The 24,609-nt window shown below is 38.2% G+C and overlaps 3 protein-coding genes across 7 annotated transcripts; 2 read left to right on the top strand and 1 right to left on the bottom strand.

The window, feature by feature from the left end:
* The first annotated feature begins 14 nt into the window (after nucleotides 1-14).
* On the top strand, nucleotides 15-6,074 carry LOC144196750 (cytochrome P450 2J2-like). The gene is made up of 9 exons (XM_077717174.1): nucleotides 15-313; nucleotides 1,507-1,669; nucleotides 2,552-2,701; nucleotides 2,779-2,939; nucleotides 3,042-3,218; nucleotides 4,275-4,416; nucleotides 4,491-4,678; nucleotides 4,744-4,885; nucleotides 5,836-6,074. Exons 1-9 carry the CDS (start codon nucleotides 131-133, stop codon nucleotides 6,009-6,011), a joined length of 1,482 nt encoding a protein of 493 aa, XP_077573300.1. The 5' UTR covers nucleotides 15-130; the 3' UTR covers nucleotides 6,012-6,074.
* A 537-nt stretch (nucleotides 6,075-6,611) lies between these two features.
* Nucleotides 6,612-13,126, top strand: LOC144196971 (cytochrome P450 2J6-like). Its single transcript, XM_077717487.1, has 9 exons — nucleotides 6,612-6,773; nucleotides 8,244-8,409; nucleotides 9,286-9,438; nucleotides 10,400-10,560; nucleotides 10,636-10,809; nucleotides 10,870-11,011; nucleotides 11,064-11,251; nucleotides 12,205-12,346; nucleotides 12,411-13,126. Exons 1-9 carry the CDS (start codon nucleotides 6,612-6,614, stop codon nucleotides 12,584-12,586), a joined length of 1,464 nt encoding a protein of 487 aa, XP_077573613.1. The 3' UTR covers nucleotides 12,587-13,126.
* A 916-nt stretch (nucleotides 13,127-14,042) lies between these two features.
* Nucleotides 14,043-21,778, bottom strand: LOC144196706 (LIM/homeobox protein Lhx8). 5 transcript variants are annotated; one of them, XM_077717108.1, is made up of 9 exons: nucleotides 21,720-21,778; nucleotides 18,751-18,904; nucleotides 17,824-17,851; nucleotides 17,206-17,328; nucleotides 16,800-16,921; nucleotides 15,782-16,002; nucleotides 15,601-15,701; nucleotides 15,014-15,109; nucleotides 14,043-14,457 (listed from the first exon to the last, which is right to left on the bottom strand). In XM_077717108.1, exons 4-9 carry the CDS (start codon nucleotides 17,278-17,280, stop codon nucleotides 14,227-14,229), a joined length of 846 nt encoding a protein of 281 aa, XP_077573234.1. In that variant the 5' UTR covers nucleotides 17,281-17,328; nucleotides 17,824-17,851; nucleotides 18,751-18,904; nucleotides 21,720-21,778; the 3' UTR covers nucleotides 14,043-14,226. The 5 variants fall into 5 exon arrangements, with proteins under 5 accessions (XP_077573234.1, XP_077573233.1, XP_077573235.1 ...); XM_077717107.1 differs by lacking the exon at nucleotides 17,824-17,851; XM_077717109.1 differs by lacking the exons at nucleotides 18,751-18,904; nucleotides 21,720-21,778 and adding an exon at nucleotides 18,344-18,391.
* Between the last annotated feature and the right edge of the window lie 2,831 nt (nucleotides 21,779-24,609).

The raw sequence follows: 24,609 nt of genomic DNA, 5'->3' as shown, positions 1-24,609 counted from the left end.
CTGTCCGCTGTAAAAAATGTCTTAACCTTTCCTCTCCATTTTGACATGACGTAACATTTCAAGTCCCTTTAAAAACAAGGACAGGGACATTTTTTTTCCTCTGTCAGATCGAAGCGGTTCGAGGCGGATTATGATTTTCCAAACACTTTTGGGGTACCTGGATTTAAGCACTTGGCTGTTGTTTACGTTTCTGGTCCTGCTCTTGAGGGACGTGGTTCGATACTGGCGACCCGCAACTTTCCCGCCGGGACCCTCGGCTTTGCCTTTCCTGGGAAATGTTTTCACCGGAATGGATTACAAAGACTTTGACAAAGTGAGATATTAAATATTAAAAGTGAGATATTAAATATTAAAAATGCGGGTAAAAGCACTGGAGTAATTTTTTAAAAAAAAATGGAGGCTCGGGAAGCAGATTTGGCAACAAAGTGCATCAAATTTGGTTAAAATTCAGGCATTTTCTGGACTGGTTTGCTTCACAAGGGTCGCAGGGGGTGCTGGAGTTGATCCCAGTTGACTTACGAGGCACCAAAAGGGGGAGGGGGGGCTAACGCCCCGAATCGGTAGCTAGCTACTCATAGCTAGGCACAATTTAGCATACAATTAGCCTAGCATGCATGTTTTTTAGTGATGTGGGAGGAAACTGGAGTACCCGGAGAAAACCCACGTGAGCCCAGGGAGAACATGCAAACTCCACAGTTAGGGACCATCTGGGATCAAACCCTCGACCCCAAAAGTGTGAGGCTGAAGCGCTAACCACTTGATTAAAATAAATGTTAGATAATAAAATTAAATGTAACTGAATAATAAAATTAAATTTAACTAAATAATACAATTAAATGTAACTAAATGATAAAATTAAATGTAACTAAATGATAAAATTAAATGTAACTAAATAAAAAAATGTAATGAAAATAAATAGGAAATTTAAATGTAACTAAATAAGAAATTTAAAAGTAACTAAATAAATTTAAATGTAACTAAATAATAAGATTAAATGTAACTAAATAAGTAAATTAAATGTAACTAAATTATACAATTAAATGTAACTAAATTATACAATTAAATGTAACTAAATTAAAAAATTCCATATTTGAATAATAATTTAAAATTAAGAGTAATTTAGAGTATTATTAATTTTAAACTAAATAAATACATTAAATGTAACTAAATAATACAATTAAATGTAACTAAATAATAAAATTAAATGTAACTAAATTAAAAAATTCCAAATTTAAATAATAATTTAAAATTAAGAGTAATTTAGAGTATTATTAATTTTTATTAAAGATATATTTTTTTAAAAATTGTGGTTAGCGCGTCGGCTTCACAGTTCTGGAGTCGCAGGTTTGATCCCAGACTAGTCCTCATTGTGTGGAGTTTGCAAGTTCTCCCCTGGCTTCCATGGTTGTTATCCGGGTATTCCCTATTCCTCCCACATGCATAAAACATGAACGCTATACTAATTGTATGTTAAGAGTATTTTTCTTTGTATTTATTTTTTTCTAGCTGGCAAAGGAGTACGGTCCCGTGTACAGCTTGAGACGAGGCTCCGAGAGGATCGTCTTTGTTTCGGGCTTCCGAATGTTCAAAGAGGCCCTGGTCAACCAGCTGGACAGCTTCGTGGATCGCCCACAAATGCCGCTCTTCGATGGCATTTATAAGGGCGTCGGTGAGCCATCCCATTCGGACTAGCGCAGGGGTGGGCAAATTTTTGGGCCCGGGGGGGGCCACATTGACTTAAAAAATGTTGACAGATGGGCAGGGTCAGCACAAGATACGATACAAATAAAAAAGTGCATCCGTTAACACTACATATGAAACAAACAGAAAAAAGGCTGAAAATATTAACATACTCCTCACTCATCATTAAAGTAAAAAGTATAAAGTACAAAGTCAAGTAAAAAGGAATGTATTAGAAATATAAAAATTTAACATTTGGACAACGTCGACGGGCCGGATTAAAAAGCCTAACGGGCCGTATGAGGCCCGCGGGCCTTAGTTTGCCCATGTCTGGACTAGCGCTTACCAGTTTTGGCTAGCATCCATCTTAGATCTTCTTCCAAATACATTTTTCTTCGCTTCTCCGTTTGACAAATCTCGAATTCTTCTGAAAAATAATGAATAAAAAAGATTATTATTATTAATTTCCATTAAAAAGCAAGCAGTCCAGGCCCCGTAGCAGCAAAGCACCCCCATTTATTTGCTAAACAAACAATTACAATCCCCTATGGAGTGTTTTCATTATTTAATATATATCAAAAATCCTAATCCAAATATTTTCACTCATTTTCTGTATCCTTTACCCTCTCAAATGGGGTGCTGGAGCTTATCCCAACCACCCTAAATTGATTCCCGGCTAAACGCAGCGCACAAAATAAAACAATCACTCATAGCTAAGGACAATATAGCATCTAATTATGCTAGCATGCATGTTTTGGGGCTCTGTAAGGAAAGCAGAGTACCCAGAAAAAACCCACTCAGCCACAGGGAGAACATGTCAAGTCCTTGCCGGAATCCTGAGGCGGATTTTGTTGTTTTTTTTTCTTCCCAGGGCTGGGCATGAGTAACGGTTACCCATGGAAAAAGCACCGCAAGTTCGCCATTAGCCACTTGCGCTACTTTGGGGAAGGCCAACGGTCTTTGGAGAACCAAATCCGAGTGGAATGCGGGTACCTGTGCGAGGCTTTCAAAGAAGAGCAAGGTGAGTCCGGCACGGCTTTTCACGGGGTGACCCCGAGACCCCCGACCCCTTACCGTGGAGGCGTTCCCTTTCCCCAGGGCAGCCGTTCAACCCGCATTTCACCCTCACCGCCGCCGTGGGTAACGTCCTGGCCTCGGTGCTGTTCGGCCACCGTTTCGAGTACAACGACGGGGGATTCCGAAGGTTCCTGGAATTGGACAACGAGGCCATCTTGCTGGCCGCTTCGACGCTGGCACAGGTGGGTGGGTGGGTGGGTGGTTTGGATCCCCCCCCCCCCCCCCATTGGGCGCGGTGCTAGCTAAAAATCAACTAACAATCGGAATTTGGACTCTGTTGTTAGCTTTACAACGTGTTCCCCTCACTGATTAAACGCCTGCCGGGTTCGCACCAGAAGGTTATTGGCAATTACAAGGAGATTGAGAACTTCCTGATGCAGGAAGTGCAAAAACATCAAGAGGAGTGGAACCCGGAGCAACCTCGAGACTTTATTGATGCCTATATTGCAGAGATAGACAAGGTGGGTAACTCTCTCTACAACAGAGAGATAATCTCAAATCTATAACCCAAAATCTATAACCCAAAATCTGTAATCCAAAATCTATAATCTAAAATCTATGGTCAAAATTTAAAATCTATAATCTAAAATCTATAATCTAAAATCTATAATCTAAAATCTATCATCTAAAATCTATAATCTAGTCTAAAATATATAATCTAAAATCTAAAATCTATAATCTAAAATCTATAATCTAAAATCTATAATCTAAATTCTACAATCTACAATCTAAAATCTATAATCTAAAATCTATAATCTAAACTCTATAATCTAAACTCTATAATATAAAATCCAAAATCATTAATATAGAATCTACAATCTAAAATCTGTATTCTAAAATCTGTATTCTAAAATCTGTATTCTAAAATCTGTAATCCAAAATCTATAATCCAAAATCTATAATCTTAAACCTATAATCTAAACTCTATAATCTAAAATCCAAAATCAATAATCTAGAATCTACAATCTAAAATCTGTATTCTAAAATCTGTAATCTAAAATCCAAAATCTATAACCCAAAATTTATAATCTAAATTCCACTATCTAAAATCTAAACTCTATAATCCAAAAGCTATAGTCTAAATTCCACAAAATCTATAATCTAATATCCATAATCTAAACTCTACAATCTAAAATCTGTAATCTAAAATCTGTAATCTAAAATCTGTAATCCAAAATCTGTAATCCAAAATCTGTAATCCAAAATCTAAAATCCATAATCTAAATTCCACAAACTAAAATCCATAATCTAAATTCCACAAACTAAAATCTATAATCCAAAACCTATAATCCAAAATCCACAATATAAATTCCATAATCCAAAATCCATAATATAAATTCCATAATCCAAAATCTATAATCCAAAATCTCAAATCCAAACGATCCAAAAATAATGCGACTTATAGTCCAGAGAAGAGTGCCTCAACTTTGTCGGTGAACCCATCTTGCAACGTGAGTGGAAAAAAACAAAAGCAACCTATCATGCTCTCCCTCAAATCATTACGGGATTTCCCACAGCTCAAAGAAGACCCCCAGGCCGGTTTCAACATCGGTAGCCTATTGGTCTCCACCCTGGACCTCCTGGAGGCCGGGACGGAATCGGGGGCCACCACCCTACGCTGGGCCATGGTCTACATGATGCACTACCCAGAGACCCAAAGTGAGTAGCCGTCGGAAACGGAGGGGGGGGGGGGGACCGCCTAGAACTTAACGCCCGGCTGGGATGGGTCGTAGAGGAGGTCCAGGCGGAGATCGACCGGGTGATCGGCCAATCCCGCCCCCCCGCCTTGACCGACAGGGCGGAGATGCACTACACCGAGGCCGTCATCCACGAGACCCAGAGGATCGCTAACATCGCACCGTTGGGCTTCCCCAAAATGGCCAGTAAAGAGGCCACGCTTGGAGGTTACATCATCCCAAAGGTCAAATCTAATCCATATTAGAACTGGTTTGGGCAGGATACTAAAACGACGACTTGTGGTTGCAGGGTACGACCTTAGTGGCCCATATTGGATCCGTACTCCAGGACAAAAACGAATGGGAGACCCCGGACAGGTTCAACCCGCGACACTTTCTGGATTCGGAAGGCCATTTTCGTAGAAGAGAAGCCTTCCTGCCCTTTTCGGCAGGTTAGCGTTAGCCGCTGAAGCGCTAATTGTTTTTTTTTGGGGGGGAAAGTCGGTTTGCCGACTAGATTTTGGTTGTGAAAATAGAAAAATTACAGAGTAGGGTGAATTATTTTATGGGTTTTTTGGGGGTAGTTTGTGAGTGTTTTAGGTTTTTTTTTATAGGTTTTATGTTTTTATGTGGTTTTTTTGGGATTGGATAACTTTATTCATACCGTATTTGGGAAATTTTGTTGTCATAGTTGCAAGAGGGTGAGAATACAGACACAGAAAAGGACATTTTAGACATAAAAAAGATAGGTAATAAGTTAATAAATAAATAATAAATAAAAACACGAATAAATATATAAATAAATACGCGAATAAATATATAAATAAATACACGAATAAATATATAAATACGCGAATAAATATATAAATAAATACACGAATAAATATATAAATAAATACACGAATAAATATATAAATAAATACACAAATAAATATAATAATAAATACACGAATAAATATATAAATACACGAATAAATACATAAATACACGAACAAATATATAAATACACGAATAAATATATAAATACACGAATAAATATATAAATACACGAATAAATTTATAAATACCCGAATAAATATATTAATAAATACACGAATAAATATATAAATAAATACACGAATAAATATATAAATAAGTGTGTTGCTGAAATATATACATATACATACATATATATACATATAGATGTATATGCATGCATTTTGTGTTTTTGAATGTTTTTTTTATTTTTGTAACTTTTAGGACATTCTTAAAATTTTTATTTTGACATTTTCCCGGGTTTCCAGCGTCAGGATTATTGTTATTATTAAATTGAGTCCTAGTAGCAAGATTGGCTCGTGGAGTTTCACATTTTTCTGAACTTTTAAAAAAAAATATTTTTTTTTTTCCGACTCACCTTTTTCAGGAAAACGGGCGTGTTTGGGCGAGCAATTGGCGCGCATGGAACTCTTCATGTTCTTCACGGCGCTCCTTCAACGCTTCACCTTCGTCGCCGTACCCGGGGAGCTGCCGGACCTGGTGGGGGTTCAAGGTTTTACACGGTCCCCCAAACAGTTTCGTTTCCTGGCCGTGCCACGCTGAACCCCAAAAAAAAATTGTCAAATAAAAGTGTGCCAGCCAGTAAATAAAGATTCAAATGATTCATTTTGTTTGGCTCATTTCTAGCTCACTTCCTGTGGATTTTCAGCCATTGTCGTGTCATTTCCTGTTGAAATTGGGTCATTTCTTGCTCACTTCCTGTAAATTATAGAACATTTCTTTGACTTTTGGAATCTGGGCCACTTCCTGTTGCTATGATGTCACTTCCCATTAGCCTTTCAGCCATTTATGAACATTTCTAGGCTACTTACTATTAATTTCTGTCCATTTCTGGGTCACTTCTTCTTCTAGTTGATTTTGGGGTCATACCGGGTCACTTCCTGTTGATTTGAAAACATTTCCAGATATTTTGGGTCATATTTATTGATATCTTCCTCATTTTTGGGCATTTATAATGTCAATTTGGAGTATTTTTGAGTTTCTTCCCCCCTTGTGAATGAGTCAATGGGAGCCAAAATGGAGGAGGAAAGGCACACAGTTGCACTTTTGTTGGATAGTGCGGTAATTTAATAAGGTGATGTATGTGCGATAATTGGGGTATAAATACCAAGGCGGTCGAAATGCGGGTGGAAGTCCGTCAACATGTGTGGAGTGCTGCTTTTTGGCGTGGCGCTTTTGCTTTTTGTTTGTTATTACGCGGGTAAAAAGGAAGCGGAGCACTTTCCTCCGGGACCCTTGGCCTTGCCTCTCCTGGGAAATGTCTTTCACGTGGCCGTCAAGCAGCCTCACGTGTACCTGACTCAGGTGAGGAGTCACATTTAAACACAACTCAATTTCTACGATGATTTTAAGCTCATTTTTTTTTTTTACTTCTACTTCATAAAGTTATGACCTTTTTTCTGATTCTCATTCTCATTAAGATTGTGCATTGCGATTTTAGTCTCGTAATTTGACTTTTTTTCGCATAATTGTACTATCAATTTAATCTCGTAATTAAGTAACTTTTTTTTCACATAATTATACCACCAATTTAATCTAGTAATTTTATGATTATAAGTCTTTTTTTTTTAAATTTATATTACGGACTTTTTTTCTCATACCGTTTCTCATGATTTTACTATCATTTTCATCTCGTAATTTTACAATTTATCTAATCTGACATTTTTTTCATAATTGTACTAGCATTTTAATCTCATAATTTTACATCTTCTCAATGTTACTTTTTTTTCTCATTGTAGTTTCTCATTATTTTACTACCATTGTAATCTCATAATTTTACTAATCTCACAACACCATCTTTTTTCTTATTTTACAATTTCTCATAATTTCACTAGTTGGTTTAATCTCGTAATTTTACGACTCTTCATAACATTACAACTTTTTTCTCATTACACCGGTCTCAAAATTTTACTACCATTTTCATCTCATAATTAATACAATTGACTTTTTCTCATCTGACATTTTCTCATAATTGCAATACCATTTTAATCTCATAATTTTACGACTTTTACCTCCAAACGATACTACTTTTTTTCTCATTATAGTTTCTCATAATTTTACAATTGATCTGATAACATTTTTTCTCATCTGACATTTTCTGATAATTGTACTACCATTTTAATCTCATAATTTAACAACTTCCACCTCAGAATGTTATGACTTTTTTTCTCATTATACAGTTTCTCATAATTGTACTACTATTCTCATCCCATATTACAATTTATCTCATTTGACATTTTCTGATAATTGTAATACCATTTTAATCTCATAATTTAACAACTTCTACCTCAGAATGTTATGACTTTTTTCCCATTATACAGTTTCTCATAATTTTATTATCATTCTCATCCTGTAATTTTACAATTTATCTCATAACTTTTTTTTCTAATCTGAAATTTTCTCATAATTTTACTACCATTTTAATCTCATAATTTTACAACTTCTACTCAGAACGTTCTGCCCTATTTTTCTCATTCTCATACTCATTAAACATACTTAAAACTTAAAATATCACCCTTTAAATCCAATACTACCACAAATCATAACTCCACCCCTATAATATTCCCACTTTTCTCATTCCCGTCCTCCAATTTCAATCTCCCAGTTCCATTTCCCACCATTTTTCCCTCAAAACGGCGTCCTTTCCCCCGTCATCCTTTACCCAAACATGAGAATAAGCACGTGAACAAAACACGGGTTGCTGACCTGGCACAAGTGCAACACAGGAGAAGATTGTACCAAGACCATAACAGTCGGCCATTGTGATACCCGCAGTTGGCCGACACCTACGGGAAGGTCTACTGCCTCCGGATTGGACGACACAAGACGGTGTTTGTATGCGGGTGGAAGATGGTGAAAGAAGTTCTGGTGACTCAGGCCGACAATTTTGCGGATAGGCCCTACCAAGCTTTGTACGCCAGACTCTACAATCAACACACAGGTATTTACATTTTTTTTTTTTATACATACTCGCATATAAGCCGCACCCTTAAAATGGCCAGAAAATGTTTGAATTTTACAATGTCTTTTTTTTGTACTACAAAAGCGGTTTATATGCGAGTAAATACTATATGTTCATTAACATAAATATGTTCAATAATATGTATAATAAATAATTCAAACTTTACTCAAATAAGAGGACTTGAGTATTTTTAGATTTTTTTTTGAAATTTCAGGGTTTTCAACGTCAGAATTATTCTATTATTAATCAGATTAATATTTATTATTTTGAGGACTTGAGTATTTTTAGAATTAAAAAAAAAAAACATTTTTCAGGGTTTTCAATGTCAGAATTATTCTATTATTAATCATATTAATATTTATTATTTTGAGGACTTAAGTATTTTTAGAATTTAAAAAAAAAAAACAAATTTTTTCAGGGTTTTCAACGTCAGAATTATTCGATTATTAATCATATTAATATTTCTTATTAGATTTTATGTTTGTAGTTTTTTTTACTGGTTTTAGTACTTTTCTGGGTCACTTCCTGTAGATTTGAGGTTTTTTTAAATACAGTAAACGTTCTGTTAACAACTGGGTTTTTTTCTTGATTGTTGATTTTAAGGACATTTTTGGGTCACTTCCTGTTCACTGGTAATATAGGTCAAGATATATTAAATTGGAAAATATCAATGCTATAGGTTGCAGCTTTTTTTGTCAGTTATTATTAAATTAACTCCATAGTGTTAATTTTTTGGCAATTTTCAAAGTCCGACCGATGACAATCTGAGGTACGCCCCCAAAAAATGGAAATATTATAAAGTATGTGGTGAGCTTTGCATGACAAATGAGCGCTATTCCGCATTTCCGCCTCTAGGAGGGCTATTGTGCAGCAACGGCAAACCGTGGAGAAGGCAGCGTCATTTCGTCATGGCAACACTTCGCACTTTGGCCCTGGCCGACGGAAACGTGGAGGCCAGCATTTGCCGGGAGAGCCGGCACCTACGTCGAGCCATTCGTCAACATAAAGGTTAGTTAGCCTTTTGCTAAATGCTGCTAACGGCAATTGCTAACAAATAACAAAAGGAGGAAAATAGGAGAAAACCACAGTGAGGACCCACCTGGGATCGAACCCTCGACCACAAAACTGCAAGGCCGACAAAAAAAATGCATATTTTTGAAGCAACATTAACAAGTGAATAAGCAAAATTAGCCATTCTATGCAAAGGATAAAGAATATAAGCAAACTTGAATATACTCCAACACACTTAGACCACCAATCCCTCTTAGCTAGGAACAAGTTAGCTTCCAATTAGCCTAGCATGCACATTTTGGGGATGTGGAAGGAGCCTGGAGTACCCGGAGAAAACCCACATGAAGCCAAGAGAACATGCCAAAGCCATCCACTTGGGATCGAACCTTCGACCCTAAAACTGCGACACACTAGACCACCAATCCCTCATAGCGAGGAACAAATTAGCATCCAATTAGCCTAGCATACACAATTGTGGGATGTGGGAGGAGACTGGAGTACCCGGAGAAAACCCACATGACCCCAAGAGAACATGCCAAAGCCATCCATCCACCTGGGATCGAACGCTCGACCCCAAAACTGCGACTCTAGACCACCATTCCCTCATAACTAGGAACAAGTTAGCCTCCAATTAGCCTAGCATGCACATTTTTGGGATGTGGAAAGAACCTGGAGAAAACCCACATGACCCCAAGAGAACAAGCCAACACCATCCACTTGGAATCGAACCCTCGACCCCAAAACTGCAACACACTAGACCACCAATCCCTCATAGCTACAAACAAATTAACATCCAATTAGCCTAGCATGCACATTTTTGGGATGTGGAAGGAACCCAGAGAAAACCCACATCCCCCTGGGATCGAACCCTCCACTCCAGAAATGAGAAGTCCACGTGCTAGCTGGGATAGGCTCTGGCACCCCCACCAACATTCATATTTCCCCATATTTCTTTCAGGCGACGCATTTGATCCAAAAAGCGTTTTGAACAGCGCAGTGGCTAACATCATCTGCCAGGTGGTCTTCGGTAAAAGATTCGACTACGACGACGTCCACCTACGACAACTGCACACCTTGATGGGCGAAATGGTCCACCTGGAAGGCTCCGTGTGGGCCCTGGTGAAGACCATTAGCGTCGAAGCTAACCCCGAAAAGCTAACCCAATCTTTTAACACTAATTTCCTTGCCGTTTAGCTCTACGATGCTTTCCCAACGCTAATGAAACATCTTCCGGGCCCCCACAACACCATCTTCGCCAATTTCGAAGCCTTGCGGGTCTTCATCGGCACCCAGATCCAGAGCCATAAACTGGATTTGGACCCCGAGCACCCGCGAGATTATATTGATAGCTTCCTGTTGCAGATCCAGGTTGGACGAGGATGCGCTAAAGCTACAGAAGAAGCTCCCTGATTGGTTGTTTTCTGGCAGGATGGCAAAAACAGCGAAGAAGGTTTCACTGAAGAAAACCTGATCTTGTGCTGTCTGGATCTGTTCATCGCCGGGACGGAGACGTCCTCCAAAACCCTTCAATGGGGTCTCATCTTCCTAGTCCAGAACCCTCAAATTCAAGGTAGCGTGTACGGGCACCAACAAAACACTGTCATATTCCTTTCTACCACTAGGCAAAGTCCAAGCCGAAATCGAACGGGTCGTCGGGCCGAGTCGCTCGCCGGAAATGTCCGACCGGGCCCGCATGCCGTACACCAACGCCGTCATCCACGAGATCCAACGGATGGCCAACATCGTTCCGCTCAACGGAACCCGAATGGCCGCCAAGGACACCAAACTGGGGGACTACGTCATACCTAAGGTGCACTACACTACAGTCAACAACCAATCACTAGTAGCTAACTTACAATATAGCATCTAATTAGCTTAGCATGCAAGTTATTCCACAAACAAACAACCACCAGTAGGTAGCTTACAATATTGCATCTAATTAGCCTAGCATGCAAGTTTTTTTCACAAACAACCAATCACTAGTAGCTAGCTAACAATATAGCATCTAATTAACCTAGCATGCAAGTTTTCCACAAACAATCACTAGTAGCTAGCTTACAATATTGCATCTAATTAGCCTAGCATGCAAGTTTTTTTCACAAACAACCAATCACTAGTAGCTAGCTTACAATATAGCATCTAATTAACCTAGCATGCAAGTTTTCCACAAACAATCACAAGTAGCTAGCTTACAATATAGCATCCAAGTAGCCAAGCATGCAAGTTTTTTTCACAAACAACTAACTACTAGTAGCTAGCTTACAATATCGCATCGAATTAGCCTAGCATGCAAGTTTTCCACAGCCAATCACTAGCAGCTAGCTTACAATATAGCATCTAATTAACTTAGCATGCAAGTTATTCCACAAACAACCAACCACCAGTAGCTAGCTTACTATATAGCATCTAATTAGCCTAGCATGCAAGTTTTCCACAAACCAATCACTAGTAACTAGGTTACAAGATAGCATCTAATTAGCCTAGCATGCATTTTACACAATCACTAGTAGTTAGCTTACAATAAAGCATCTAAATAGCCTAGCATGCACATTTTTCACAAACAACGAATCACTAGTAGCTAGCTTACAATATAGCATCTAATTAGCCTAGCATTCAAGTTTTTGGGATGTGGTAGGAGAGAACTAATGGATGAAACTCAATGCTAAGCTAGCTAGTTTGTGTTTAAAAACGCAAAATTTAGCCCAGATTCAATTTGGAAGTCAGCCATTTTGTTTTAAATTTCATAATTGTCCATTTTTCCAGGGCAGCACCGTACTCACCGTCTTGACCTCAGTCCTCTTCGATGAAAACGAATGGGAAACTCCACATACCTTCAACCCTGGGCACTTCCTGGACGCCGACGGCCATTTTGTCAAGAGGAAAGCCTTCTTGCCGTTTTCTGCGGGTGAAATAACAACACAAATCCTGAGAAAAGTACCAAATGATGACCCAGTTTTGTTGCCGGGCAGGAAAACGTACGTGTTTGGGGGAGAGCTTGGCCAGAATGGAGATCTTCTTGTTTCTGGTGGCCATATTGCAGAAATTCACCTTCTCGGCCGTGGAAGGAGTCGAGCTCAGCTACGAGGGAACCGTCGGCCTGACGCGCTCGCCCTACCCGTTCGAGATCCGCGCTGAGGAACGTTAAGGGTCGCAAAGGCCATCTTGTTTTTTTCTTTGTTTGGAATTTAGATTCAATTACAACGCCTCGACATATGAGCAATTTGAGATACAAGTAAAATTTCGGGCAAATATTTATCTTGAGATACGAGACACATTTTGATATACAAGTGTAATGTCTGTACGAGCACTGGGCGGGGCGGTGCATTTTTTGCATGTTTTTTTTTAACGTTAGTCAGTGCGAAAGGCGGAGCTTGTTGGCTAATACGACAGGAGTATATACTACTTCTCGTTGGCAAGTAGTTGTACGTTATCCTATTGTGAGGACATTTGCGTACATTATTTTCTGAATATTTTGAAGGGAATACAAAAGCAAACAACCCTTGATAGGTTACATCTGAAAGTCAGGGTGGAGGCGGGGCCAATAGAGCCAAGAAAGCTATCAAAATGTCAAACTAAATTAGAACAGTTATCATTCCTTTTACGTTTGCGAAATTAAACATTTATTTCCATAAAAGACACTCCACATACACACAATAAATTACATTTTCAGACCTTGCATTTGCAATCGGTGAGCTTGTTGTTCCCCCTGTCATCACTATTTTAAAAAAAAATTCAATTTTGAGCAGATGCCAATCAAATTCCCTCATTTTCAATAATTATCGAATTTCTCCATAATTTTCACGATACGAAATCACCAAAAAAAAAACGCTACATTTTTCTCCTATGGCCACTAGTTGTCGACAAGATCCCTCTTGGGGTACAACAAAAAAGTGCATTTTATTTACACACGCTGTTTGTTTTTCCAACTGTATTTGTTCACTTCTGCGGGAGTACAAATTTGAAACCTTTCATTTCAATCGACGCGGGTAGACATACAATTCCTTTTTAATTAACTTAGCGTATTGGCCCGAATATAAGACGACCCCGAATATGAGACAACCCCGAATATAAGACGACCCCTTCTTTTTCAAGACTCAAATTTGAAAAAATACTTTTTGGAACACTAAATTCTATTTTTATACGCAAAATAATAAAAGTACATCGGAAACAAACAATATATTCAAGATATATATTATTTTGCCTGACTCCAACCATCCAAAAACTGTCTAAGACATCATAATAACTGAATATTTAAATATGTCAACTAAAGTGCAATCCCATTTGTAAATGAAAATATCTGGCGCCACCTAGCATTGTCAATGGGTATATTATCTAGACCCTGAATGTAAGACGACCCCATTTTTCAATCAAAAAAACACTGACTTACATTGGGGCCAATACAATAAGGCGAATTGAATTCAGCATTTGGTTTAATAATATCTGGCGCCACCTAGCGTTGTGAATGGGAAAAATATCGAGACCCCGAATGTAAGACGACCCCCACTTTTTCACTAAAACGTCATCTTACATTCGGGCCAATACGGTAAGTCAAATTGAGCTCCGTATTCGGGTTAATAATAATAATAATAATAATAAAAAAATGAGCGCCACCTAGCGTTATGAATAGGTATAACATCTAGACCCCGAATGTAAGACGACCCTTTTTCAGTCTTAATTCAACGCAAAAAAACAAAAAAAACGCCATCTTACATTCAGGCCAATAGGTCATTGCAATTGACTAGGATGTCTATTGCCGTCGATTGGCTCAAAAACTCGCGCGACCAATCACTCGTAAAGTAGTTCGTAAAAAGCTTGGTGCTCACTGTCTATGAAGGAGTGAAGCGCCGACAACATGGAGCCTTCCGGACCCCCGTAGCCAGAATACTGCAGCTCTTCGGGGGCGGGCGTGGGCGGAGTCAAGCGGGCCGACTGCAGGGCGGTCAGGCCGCCGGTGCCCGACATGTGGGTGGGGCTAACGTGCTTCTTGTGGCGGGCGCGGCAGTTCTGAAACCACACCTAAACACACAAACAAATTCAACATTAATTAATTAAACAGATACCCGTTCTAATTAAAGATTCATGAAATGGAAAACTACATTTAAATTAAACATTTAGATTTTTGGGGATAAATATAGCCTAAAAAAAAATTTTGTTGGTAAGATACAAAAAAAAGGTAACTTATAGTTCAGAAATTACGGCACTGTATCTTTCTTGTTACTTTCTTGTATAATTATTTTTTTTTTTTTAAACTTATATTTATATATTATATTATATATTTCTGACAGTAAGTGACCTAAAACGGCAAAAAATGTCTCTAAAAATGCTTAACATATTCAAAAGGAAAATGCTTACCATATACAACAGCAAAATGCATAACTTATTGACCAGGAAAATGCTTAACATAAACAGGGCGAAATGAACAGAAAGTTGCATATATAAGATATCTTATATCTGCAAAGAACCCTAACTGAACACTGTAAAAAATGATGCCAAATTGGAGCAAAAACAAATGAATTCCCAGCTATGACAATGATGATGATGATGAGTTGTAACGATCATTTTTTTGAGCGACCTGAATGACCCTTCGACTGAGGCCCGTCTGCTCGCCCAGTTTTTGCAGCGTTTGAGCATCGGGGTTGTTGTCTTGTGCAAACTGCGCCTGCATCACCTACAAACATTAAAAAACAACATTTTAAAACAATAAGTCAAATAACCAGAGCATAATAGATTAAAGCCATACTTACTTGAATGTGTTTTTAATCAATTTATCACTATTTGATTGTGAATTATAAGAAAAGTTATCCGTTTTTTTTATTTAAAGATAATTAACATTTTAAATTATTTAATATTGATGTTTTTTTTCTCATTTGAGCTAATTTTATTCTTTTTCTATTCAATTTATGACAATTTTTAAAAAGTATTTTTTCTATTAAAACTTAATAAGCATTATTTTTAATATTCATGACTTTTCTTTCATTTGCGCTATAAAAAGAATACATTTATTACGATTTCACCATTTTTATCCCAATACAAATGTGCCAAAAATTCATTTTATTTCAAATTTTTATTGTGAAATACTAAACCAAATATTCCGACTAAATGGGGGCCGCAAAATATTGCAATGAAAAATTTGTATTCATATTTTTGTATGATTCTCACCTGCAACTGATCGGCAGTGAAACTGGTCCTGGCTCTTTTGGAGGGTTTAGCCTGGTTGACTTCCTGTTCGCCGCCCACGGCACCCTCCGCGTTCCCGCCGCCTGCCGTCCCAAACGGCCACAAGGTTGGCGTTGGCGACAAATGTGCAAAAGGGGGGGCGGCGGTCGAGGTCTACTCGGACCTTTGTCCGCCGCCCTCTTGAGCTTGTCCAGCACGGTGTCGTAGTGGACCCTGCAGAGCACCTTTTGGTCCACCAGGGCAAACTCCTCGCCGGTGGACAGCTGGCGTTTGCAGGAGAAGCAGGCGAAGCAGGCCAAGTGGTAGGCGTTGCCCTTGGCTCGCCGCACCCAGTCGCTGGCGTGGATGTGGCGGCCGCAGCAAGCGCACCACGTGCCGAACCTTCTGCGACACACGGGCCAGGCGGTAAACAAAAAAAAAAACAAAAAACAAAACAAAAATACAACCAAATAGGCCACCAAGTAATCTAAAAAGTAAATTATTATTACTACTACTACCACTATTACTACTACCACCACCACTGCCAATACTACTACTACCACTACTACTACCACCACTACTACTACAACCACTACTACTACCACCACTACTACTACCACCACTACTACTACAACCACCACTACAACCACCACTACTACCACCACTACTACCACCACTACTACCACCACTACTACCACCACTACTACCACCACTACTACTACAACCACCACTACTACTATTATTATTACTACTACCACCACTACTACAACCACCACTACTACGATTATTACTACCACCGCTACTACTACTACCACCACTACTATTATTACTACTACTACCACCACCACTATTTTTACTACTACTACTGCTGCTACTACTACTACTAATACTCTTAATAATGCTACTACTACTACTAATAGTACTCTTAATACTGCTGCTACTACTACTAATAGTACTCTTAATACTGCTGCTACTACTACTAATATTACTCTTAATACTGCTGCTACTACTACTAATATTACTCTTAATACTGCTGCTACTACTACTAATATTACTCTTAATACTGCTATTACTACCACCACCACTATTACTACTACTACTGCTAGTCTATGTATAACACAACCCACTACTACAACTGGTGCTGCTAGTGTATGTATAACACAACCCAATACCACTACTACTAGTATTTTAGTGGATTTTACCTGAAGTAATCCATCTTGCAGAAGACCTCCTTGTCCTTAACGTAGCAAGTGGCGTGGCCTCCCAGGGCCGCCCGACAAACGCTGCAGCACAGGCAGCGCACATGCCACGACAGGTCGCTCACCTATCACACACAAGACAGTTTAGTTCTTTGCATGCGGGCAAAGCACAAGTACAGTAATCCCTCGATTATCACATGGTTAATGTAGATCAGACATGGCCGTGACAATTGAAAAAAAAAGTAGGGTCACCCAATTGAAAAAAAATGTAAATGTAAAAAAAAATTCTAGTAGCAAGTGGAGGACATGATCTTAAAATAAAATGTCATTTTCCCCCAGAAAAAAATCTACCATGTAGTAAAGCCACAAAATTGGATAAAAAAGATGTGAAAATAAATAAATATGGAACCTTTAATAAATATTTATCGACGATTTCTTGATTGCAGCTGGCGCACACGCTGCTGCTGCTGCCGCTGGCCGACATGGTTTGCAGGCTCGAACCCACGTCTTCTTCATCGGCGCCCACCTCCACCTGCACAGAAAAAAATAATAATAATACAAAAATGGAAACAAGAAAAGCTATATTTTGAAATGATTTTGTCCAATTTGTTTCCTCACTAGTTAAATTAAAAATGCTTTTTGCCAATTGTTATATTTTAGGTTAATATATAAAAAATATTGCATTCAAAAGCAAATGGGTTGAAAAATATTATCATATTTAAAATATATGAGGCTATGAAAATGTATTTGGAAATTTCAGGTATTCAAGAAAGGAATTTTGGAGGATTCAAGGTTGTTTTCAAGTATTAAAATACATTTTGCCAATTTTAATACACTTGCAGATGACATGGAATTTAGCAAAAAAAATAGCATAACATAAAATGTTCAACTAGAATTATGGATCATTTTTGAGTCAATTTTGGGGGAAATAAAAGTTTGATAAATGACAAGAAAAAGCTGAATTTTGGTTATTACTATGAACAAATTTACTTGTCTAATTATATATATAAAAAAAATAAAACTTAACTCAAATTGAACTAAATGTCAGGAAATCCCTAAAAAACACAAAAAAACGCATATTTATCACATGGTATTTTTTTGTCTCCATTTTTTTAATACTGAAATACTTTGAATAACTCCAATACGATAAAAAAAGTGTACTTAAAAACAAAAACTGGAATACCCATAATTTTGTACTTAAAAATAAACTAGATAAAAACAAAAACTGGAATAAATATCATTTTATACTTAAAAATAAACTTGATAACAACAAAAACTAGAACAAATATAATTTTTTACTTAAAAAAAAACTTGATAACAACAAAAACTGGAACAAATATAATTTTTTACTTAAAAATAAACTTAATCACAACAAAAAACTGAAATAAATATCACTTTAAAAACAAACTAAACCGTCAAATCAAAGTTAAAAACCTTCATTTTGACGAGTCATGCTTAAAAAATATTTTAAAAATCCCAAAATATCCCCCTATATTAAATTTTAAAACATATTTTCTTAAAGTTTTGTCTTAATTTCCCATTCCTACCGGCAGCTCTCCCGTCTCCAAAATGTTGTCTTTGTTGTCCTCACACGCGCACATGTCCCCGTTTACAGCGCTCCCTTTTTTTTTTAGATCCTCGCGATGCATTCACTGACCCGTCGGCCATAAATACGTCGTCCCCTCCCGTTCGCCATGACGACGATGCCGACAAAGTCGACACTTGAGTCGGCGCTTTTTCCTTTTTTGACGTCTCGAAAAAAGGCCGTTGATTTATTTAATGGCGGCGATTAAAAAAGTCAAAGTGGGGAGGGGGGGGGGGGTGCGGGGGGTCGATCATCAAGTGGGCTCATTAAGCGCTGGACTTTTTTGAACCACACGGGGGAGGCGGCGGCAGATTGCCGGCTCTACGAGGTTAATTGGCGGGAAAAGCGCCGTTTTTTGGCGGGACTCACCTTGGTCGGCGAAAAATGGCGCTCCATTTTTATCTGGCTTTTCCAGCGCATGTTTTTCTTCTTCTTCTTTTTGTGGAGTGATCCTTCCTTCCCCGGCCGGGGTGGATGGTGGAATTCATATGTCAGATTTTAGCCACGCCCACTCTTTGGGTTCCTTGCAATAGGACAAAGAAAGAAAAAAAAAGTAGATTGAAGTACAGTCATCCCTCGAATATTGCGGGGAATGTAGAATAAAAACATGGCCGCAATAAATGGGAAAAAAATGCAAAGTAGGGTCAGCGCTATAATAACTTTTTTTTTTTTTTAGTTTTGAGTCCTGGAAGCAAAATTTCTTTAAAATTTCAGTGAGGATTTTCCCATTTTTATGAACAAAATATTAATAATAATGATAAATAATTAATAGTGGAAAAAATTGTGAAGTAGTGAATTTGTGATAATTATGGGGTTTACTGTATTTTGATGTTTTTGTGTAATTTGGGTGTACTTATGAATATTTTATTGTCAAATATTTGGTACATGGATTTTTGGGATTATGATTTTTGTATTATTACGATAAAAATGAACGTGTGATAAAAATGTATGTTAAATTTGGCCTTCCTTTTAGAGTTTGAATCTGGTTTTGTCACAAAATTTAGATTTGAAATAATTTCCGTCCCAAAAACTTTTTTGGGTATCAAACCCTCGACCCCAGAGGCGTCAAGCCGACGTGCTAACCACTTTACCACTGAACCACATCTTTTTAACCCACTTGCTAAATAAGACTCGTTGAAACACGGCCCGCGGTCCATATTTGAACAACTTTTACATTTAAAAAAAGTGCCACTGTAAAAGATGACAAGTCCTTGAAAGATAACATCCATGTTTTCTTTCTCCTCATTGGATTGCAGGAGGTCCCATCGGCGACCCATCGTCCGTTATCGGCCAATCTGAGGAGGCGTGCGGTCCTCGCGTGCCTGCTTCCAAAGCGCATCCCGTTACGGACCTTGGCCATGAATGCTCGTCCGTCAGATAAGGCCCGCCCCCCTCCCCTCCTGCCTCCTTCCCACGAACGCCACGTCGCCGATGCGCTCCCGATAGAGAGGTCAAAAGGTCACCTTTCATCATCAAAAGGGGAGACGGAAAGACGTGCGGCGCCCGCATGTGGCGTCGGCGGCGGGCCGACCAAAACCAATAAAATGACGTGATGGTGGAATTGGAGGAATTTAGCACAGCGACAATAAAAAGGCGCATTTGACGTATCGTTTCAGTCTTTCAAGTCTTTTTTGGGGGAGAAAAAGGGCACTTTTTAATCAAATGTCAACAGTCCCCCCAAGAGTGCAATTCAATGGCCCTTCTAATACAATACATCAGTTGAGGCTAATCTAAAATGGGTGGAAGGGTTGGTAGATATTTTAAAACTTAACAGCAAATGAAAAATTAGCTTAGCAAAAATTCAATTGCATGGAATTCAATTGCCCCAAAAAAATGTTGATTTCAAGTCATTTCAATTCAATTGCCATCAAGTTCATTTGAAAACAAATCATTTGCATTCATTTTTTTCTTCAAAATGACCTTGTGAAAAATTCAACTAGATGAAATTGAGTTGCACAAAAAAAAATCCTAATCATTTTGGACGCTTAAAGTTTAACCTCAAAATTTTCTGAACCGCTTAACTTTACAAAGGTCTCCGGGGGTGCTGGAGCCTATCCAATGAGGTCATTTTGGGCCACTACAGTCATTATTTCACTGTAAATTGAACATATCTCATGATTTTATCAATTTTTTGTCCTTTTAAATAAAACTGCCAAATAAACTGACAAACCAATGACTTCCCTTTAGCAACTCCAGCCATGACTTGACTAAAAAAATCAATTTCAACTCAAGCACCCCCCAAAAAAACAATAACAATTCCTCACCAAAAGCCTCGAAATAACTTCCTAAATTCCCCAAGTAGCCGAGCAAGCTGCAATTTGATCTCTGCCATTTTTACCGTAATACCTCAAAGTGCTCCGACACCCCCCACTCCGTCTACACTTTGCTTATTTCATTGAAATCAGGTCGACTCGAGTTAGTTTCCGATTGACACCGACGGACGTCCGCGACCTTTTCTCCTTGCTCTAAATGGGGGCTCGTTCAATCTCAAGTTGGGGGGGGGGGGGGGGTACCTCCCCCTACCGAGAGGGAGGGGGGTCCTTTGCCGAAAAGAAAAAAAATCACGACGCGGGAAAAGAAAAAAGGCCTGATTGCGTCGGGGCGGTGTGCGAGTGGGAAGCAGCGGGTTGGGGCCCAATCAGGCGGGTGGGGGGCCATGGGGGGGTCCCTCTTATCAACAAGTAATGGGCCACTTGACAATCACACAGGCACAAAATGCTTCTATTTAACGCTGATTGCAAAAGCTCAACCCCCACTTCCATCACCAAAAACCAGAGGACCCCCGTAGACCCCCCCCCCACCCCACAGGCGGAAATCTTTTTTTTATTTTTTTTTATATTTTTTAATATATTTTTTTTACTCTAGACACGGAATTTCTAATCAGTTTTTTGGTGTTTGTTGGCTGATAGTTTTTTGGGAGGGTTTGAATTTGATGGCGGTTTTTAGTTGGATATTGAGGAATTAAAAGGGAGTTGGTGCTCGATTTGGTTTGGGTCAGGGTTTGCAAAAAAAGTTATTTTGTTTTTTTTAGTCCATGCAAAAAGCCGTAGATTAAAAAAAAATCATTTTTTTATTTTTTAAAATAGATTAATCTGTTATCAAGTTATTGTGAAATCCCTCTTGTGACCTCAATGACCTTTGACCCCATCATTCTAGAACTTAGTAATATATAATAATATAACAATAATAATAATAAACTCATCTAGCTACTGGTGGCGCTATTAAGTCAAAACTTTTGCCTTTTCAATTATAAATCCATTCTGATTTAAATCGGCACTCCTTAATAACCATAAATCAATTCAAATCATAATTCAAAGTATATCAAATATTTGACTTACCAATTGGTGTCCTGGAGAAGAAACATGGCGGCGGCACATTCGGGTCCAGTCTGATACTGGCAAAAAATAATAATAATAAATTAGTCAAAGACAACAAGGTGAATATAATAGTATAACATGAATCAAATACATTTAATATAGTGAATTAGTACTGTAGTAGCTTTTAGTCCAATATTTAAAGTTCATGATTTTGTTGTAATTCACTATGAAACCACAGGAGGGAAGCAGAACACCTGCAATATGTGAAATGCATGTCTATGTAATTGTTCTTTTTAATTTAACAATTTAGGCTTTTTACAAAAAAGATTGGCGCAGTACTTCTATTTTGTCTTTGGTATTTATCCAAATAATAATTATAAATAGTTATATAGCTTACAATAATAATAATAATGCAAAGCAGTGAGAATAGCATTGAATAATACATTGAAAAATGACAATAATTAGCTTCATTAGTAGCAACAATGTGGATTTTTAACAATCATCATATGTATTATGACATCCAAAAAATTATAAATGAATGTAAATTCGATTTTGTATAGTATAATAGGAATATGACTACCTGGGATTGAACCCACGAGCCCAAAAATGTGAGGCCGACATGCTAAAACCACTTCACCATCGTGCTGACATACAAAAAAAACCTAAAACATGAATTTCCTTTCAATAAATTAGAATACAAATTAGAATTTTAACTTTAATTTAAATATAGTATTTTTTATCAATAGCCTGATTCATACCTGTCAACCTCGAACCATTTGTGATCTTACCAAATTTTGTTTTCGCCCTTACATATATGTATAAATACATGGAAAATCTTACCACTTTACTTTTTTGTAAAAAATCACGAACAACAAGTAGAAAATGAAAGTAAACATAAACAAGGGAACAGGAAACGGAAATCACATGGTGAAAGTGTTACAAAACGAAATGTTTATCATGATCTTTTTTTTTTAGCCAATCAGAGGCGCCGGTACATATATCACTTGGCAGACATGCGTTTCCGGGAAGAAACAATGGCGGATGGTGAAAAATGGCTAGAAAGTGCCGCAGCCTTAATTTATTTTTTTTTCTCAAAATCACCGTTTAGCGTACCATTTTCATGTGTACAGCGTACCAATATAAAAATGGGCTTTCAGTTGTACCAATTACGGCGAGAACGTACCAGTTGACAGGTATGCTGATTGGAAAAATACCCGCATTTTGGAAGCAGTTCAGTGTCTGTTTTTGTGTGATTGTGTGTGTGTGTCTTTGTAAGTGAAAACCAGGCCGGTGGTTGTCAGCATTGTCACGTGGTCTCCCGTGGCAACCGCCCAGTGTCATCGCTCCGGGAGAAACACGGCGACGGCGCCTTACTTGCGAGTCGCCGCCGGCCTTGTCAACGGGGGGGAAAACTTGGACACATTTCATAGCCGGTCGACAACATGAGTCAAATTAATCCGGGGTAGGTTCTACTTTGTTTATTTTATATGTTTTAGGGGGGTTAATACAAGTTTTTTAGTTTTTTTACTATGTTGTGCTACACTGACGGTGATAGTCGATTATTTTTGGGGGAAAAATGAATGATGCCATTAGGCAAAGATGGTAATGTTATTTAATGGTATATTTTTAGTTTGGAAAATAATTTGATCAAAAATAATATATTTTTTGTGGGTCTGTGTGACAAAATTAATGTGTTTCCTGATTTTCTTTTAGAGTAAGTAACAGTTGGAAGAGTTCGATTCAGTCAAAACCAGTTGGTTATGCTGCTTTCCCAAAAATGGTCTAAAATTTGATCAAATTTTTTTTGGTGTGTTTAGGAATTTTTGTAATTTTTGCATCTTTTGGAGTTCCACAAGGTTCAATTTAAGACCACAGTTTTTCTGTATGATAAGAAAAACGATATTACCGCAAAAAAATAAACACTTAACCGACAATTCATCCAAAAACTCAACTGGTCATTGGTCAAAAACAAAGACAATTTAGGCGAACAGGGTCAAGTGGGCTGTCCTCTTCAAATGCCTGCGTGGAATTACACACCTGGAACAAAAACCTACTTTGAAAAGAACCTGACCCCCTTCCTCCCAAAAAAAAAACCCTACCAAAAACGCTCTAGATTAGCAAACATTATTATTAAAAAAATTATGTATTTTAATTTTTATTTATATTTTTCTTACAGGCATATTTCCGGCTACAATGCCCTGACAGACAAACACCTGATTGGCTACTTCAGCAGCAACCAAATCCGAAAACATTTAAGAAGAGCCGGACTGGTACGTCCCCAAAAAAATTCCATACTACTTCTTAACTATCTTAATATAATGTATACTACTTAATCCCGATTTAACGAACATTCTGGCCCTTTTTTAAGATCACCCGAAGTGGGCGTATCGTTCCGGACAAAGAGTACCAACGCAAAATTCTCCGTAAAAACGAGCAAAAAGATGCCAGAGCGTCTCGGGCGCAAGGCGTTTTTGCCAAAGTCTTGGAAATGGAGGTAGGCCTAAAAAAAATATTAAAATATTCTTTGTGGGGTCTTAATTATTTCCCGCTTAACAGCGCCTCCACCAGACGAGAGTGAAAAAACAACTGGAGGAATTTGCCAGGAAGGAACGAGCGTACAAGGTGAAGTACGTGATTAGCATTAGCTTAACGCCCCGTGCTAAAGTCCCGTGATTTTTTTTAAGGTGGTGCGCGCAAATCGATTGGAAGGAGAACTTCCGGTAACGTGGCCACGCCCACCCGAGGGACCCCGGAAGCAACATTCGGGGCCGGTGGAGCAACGTTATGGATCGGCGGAGTCGGTGAGTGGTGATAAATGGGATTTTTTTTGGGTGAAAAGTTTTGTGATTTAAAACATGTCGACAACAGGTTGATAAAGATCTTTTTTGGGGGTCATTTTAGGGGCTATTTT

Source organism: Stigmatopora nigra, chromosome 5, assembly GCF_051989575.1.
Source record: "Stigmatopora nigra isolate UIUO_SnigA chromosome 5, RoL_Snig_1.1, whole genome shotgun sequence".
Taxonomy (NCBI): Eukaryota; Metazoa; Chordata; class Actinopteri; order Syngnathiformes; family Syngnathidae; genus Stigmatopora; species Stigmatopora nigra.
Note: the sequence above shows the minus strand (reverse complement) of the source record. Positions and strands in the feature narration are given on the sequence as shown.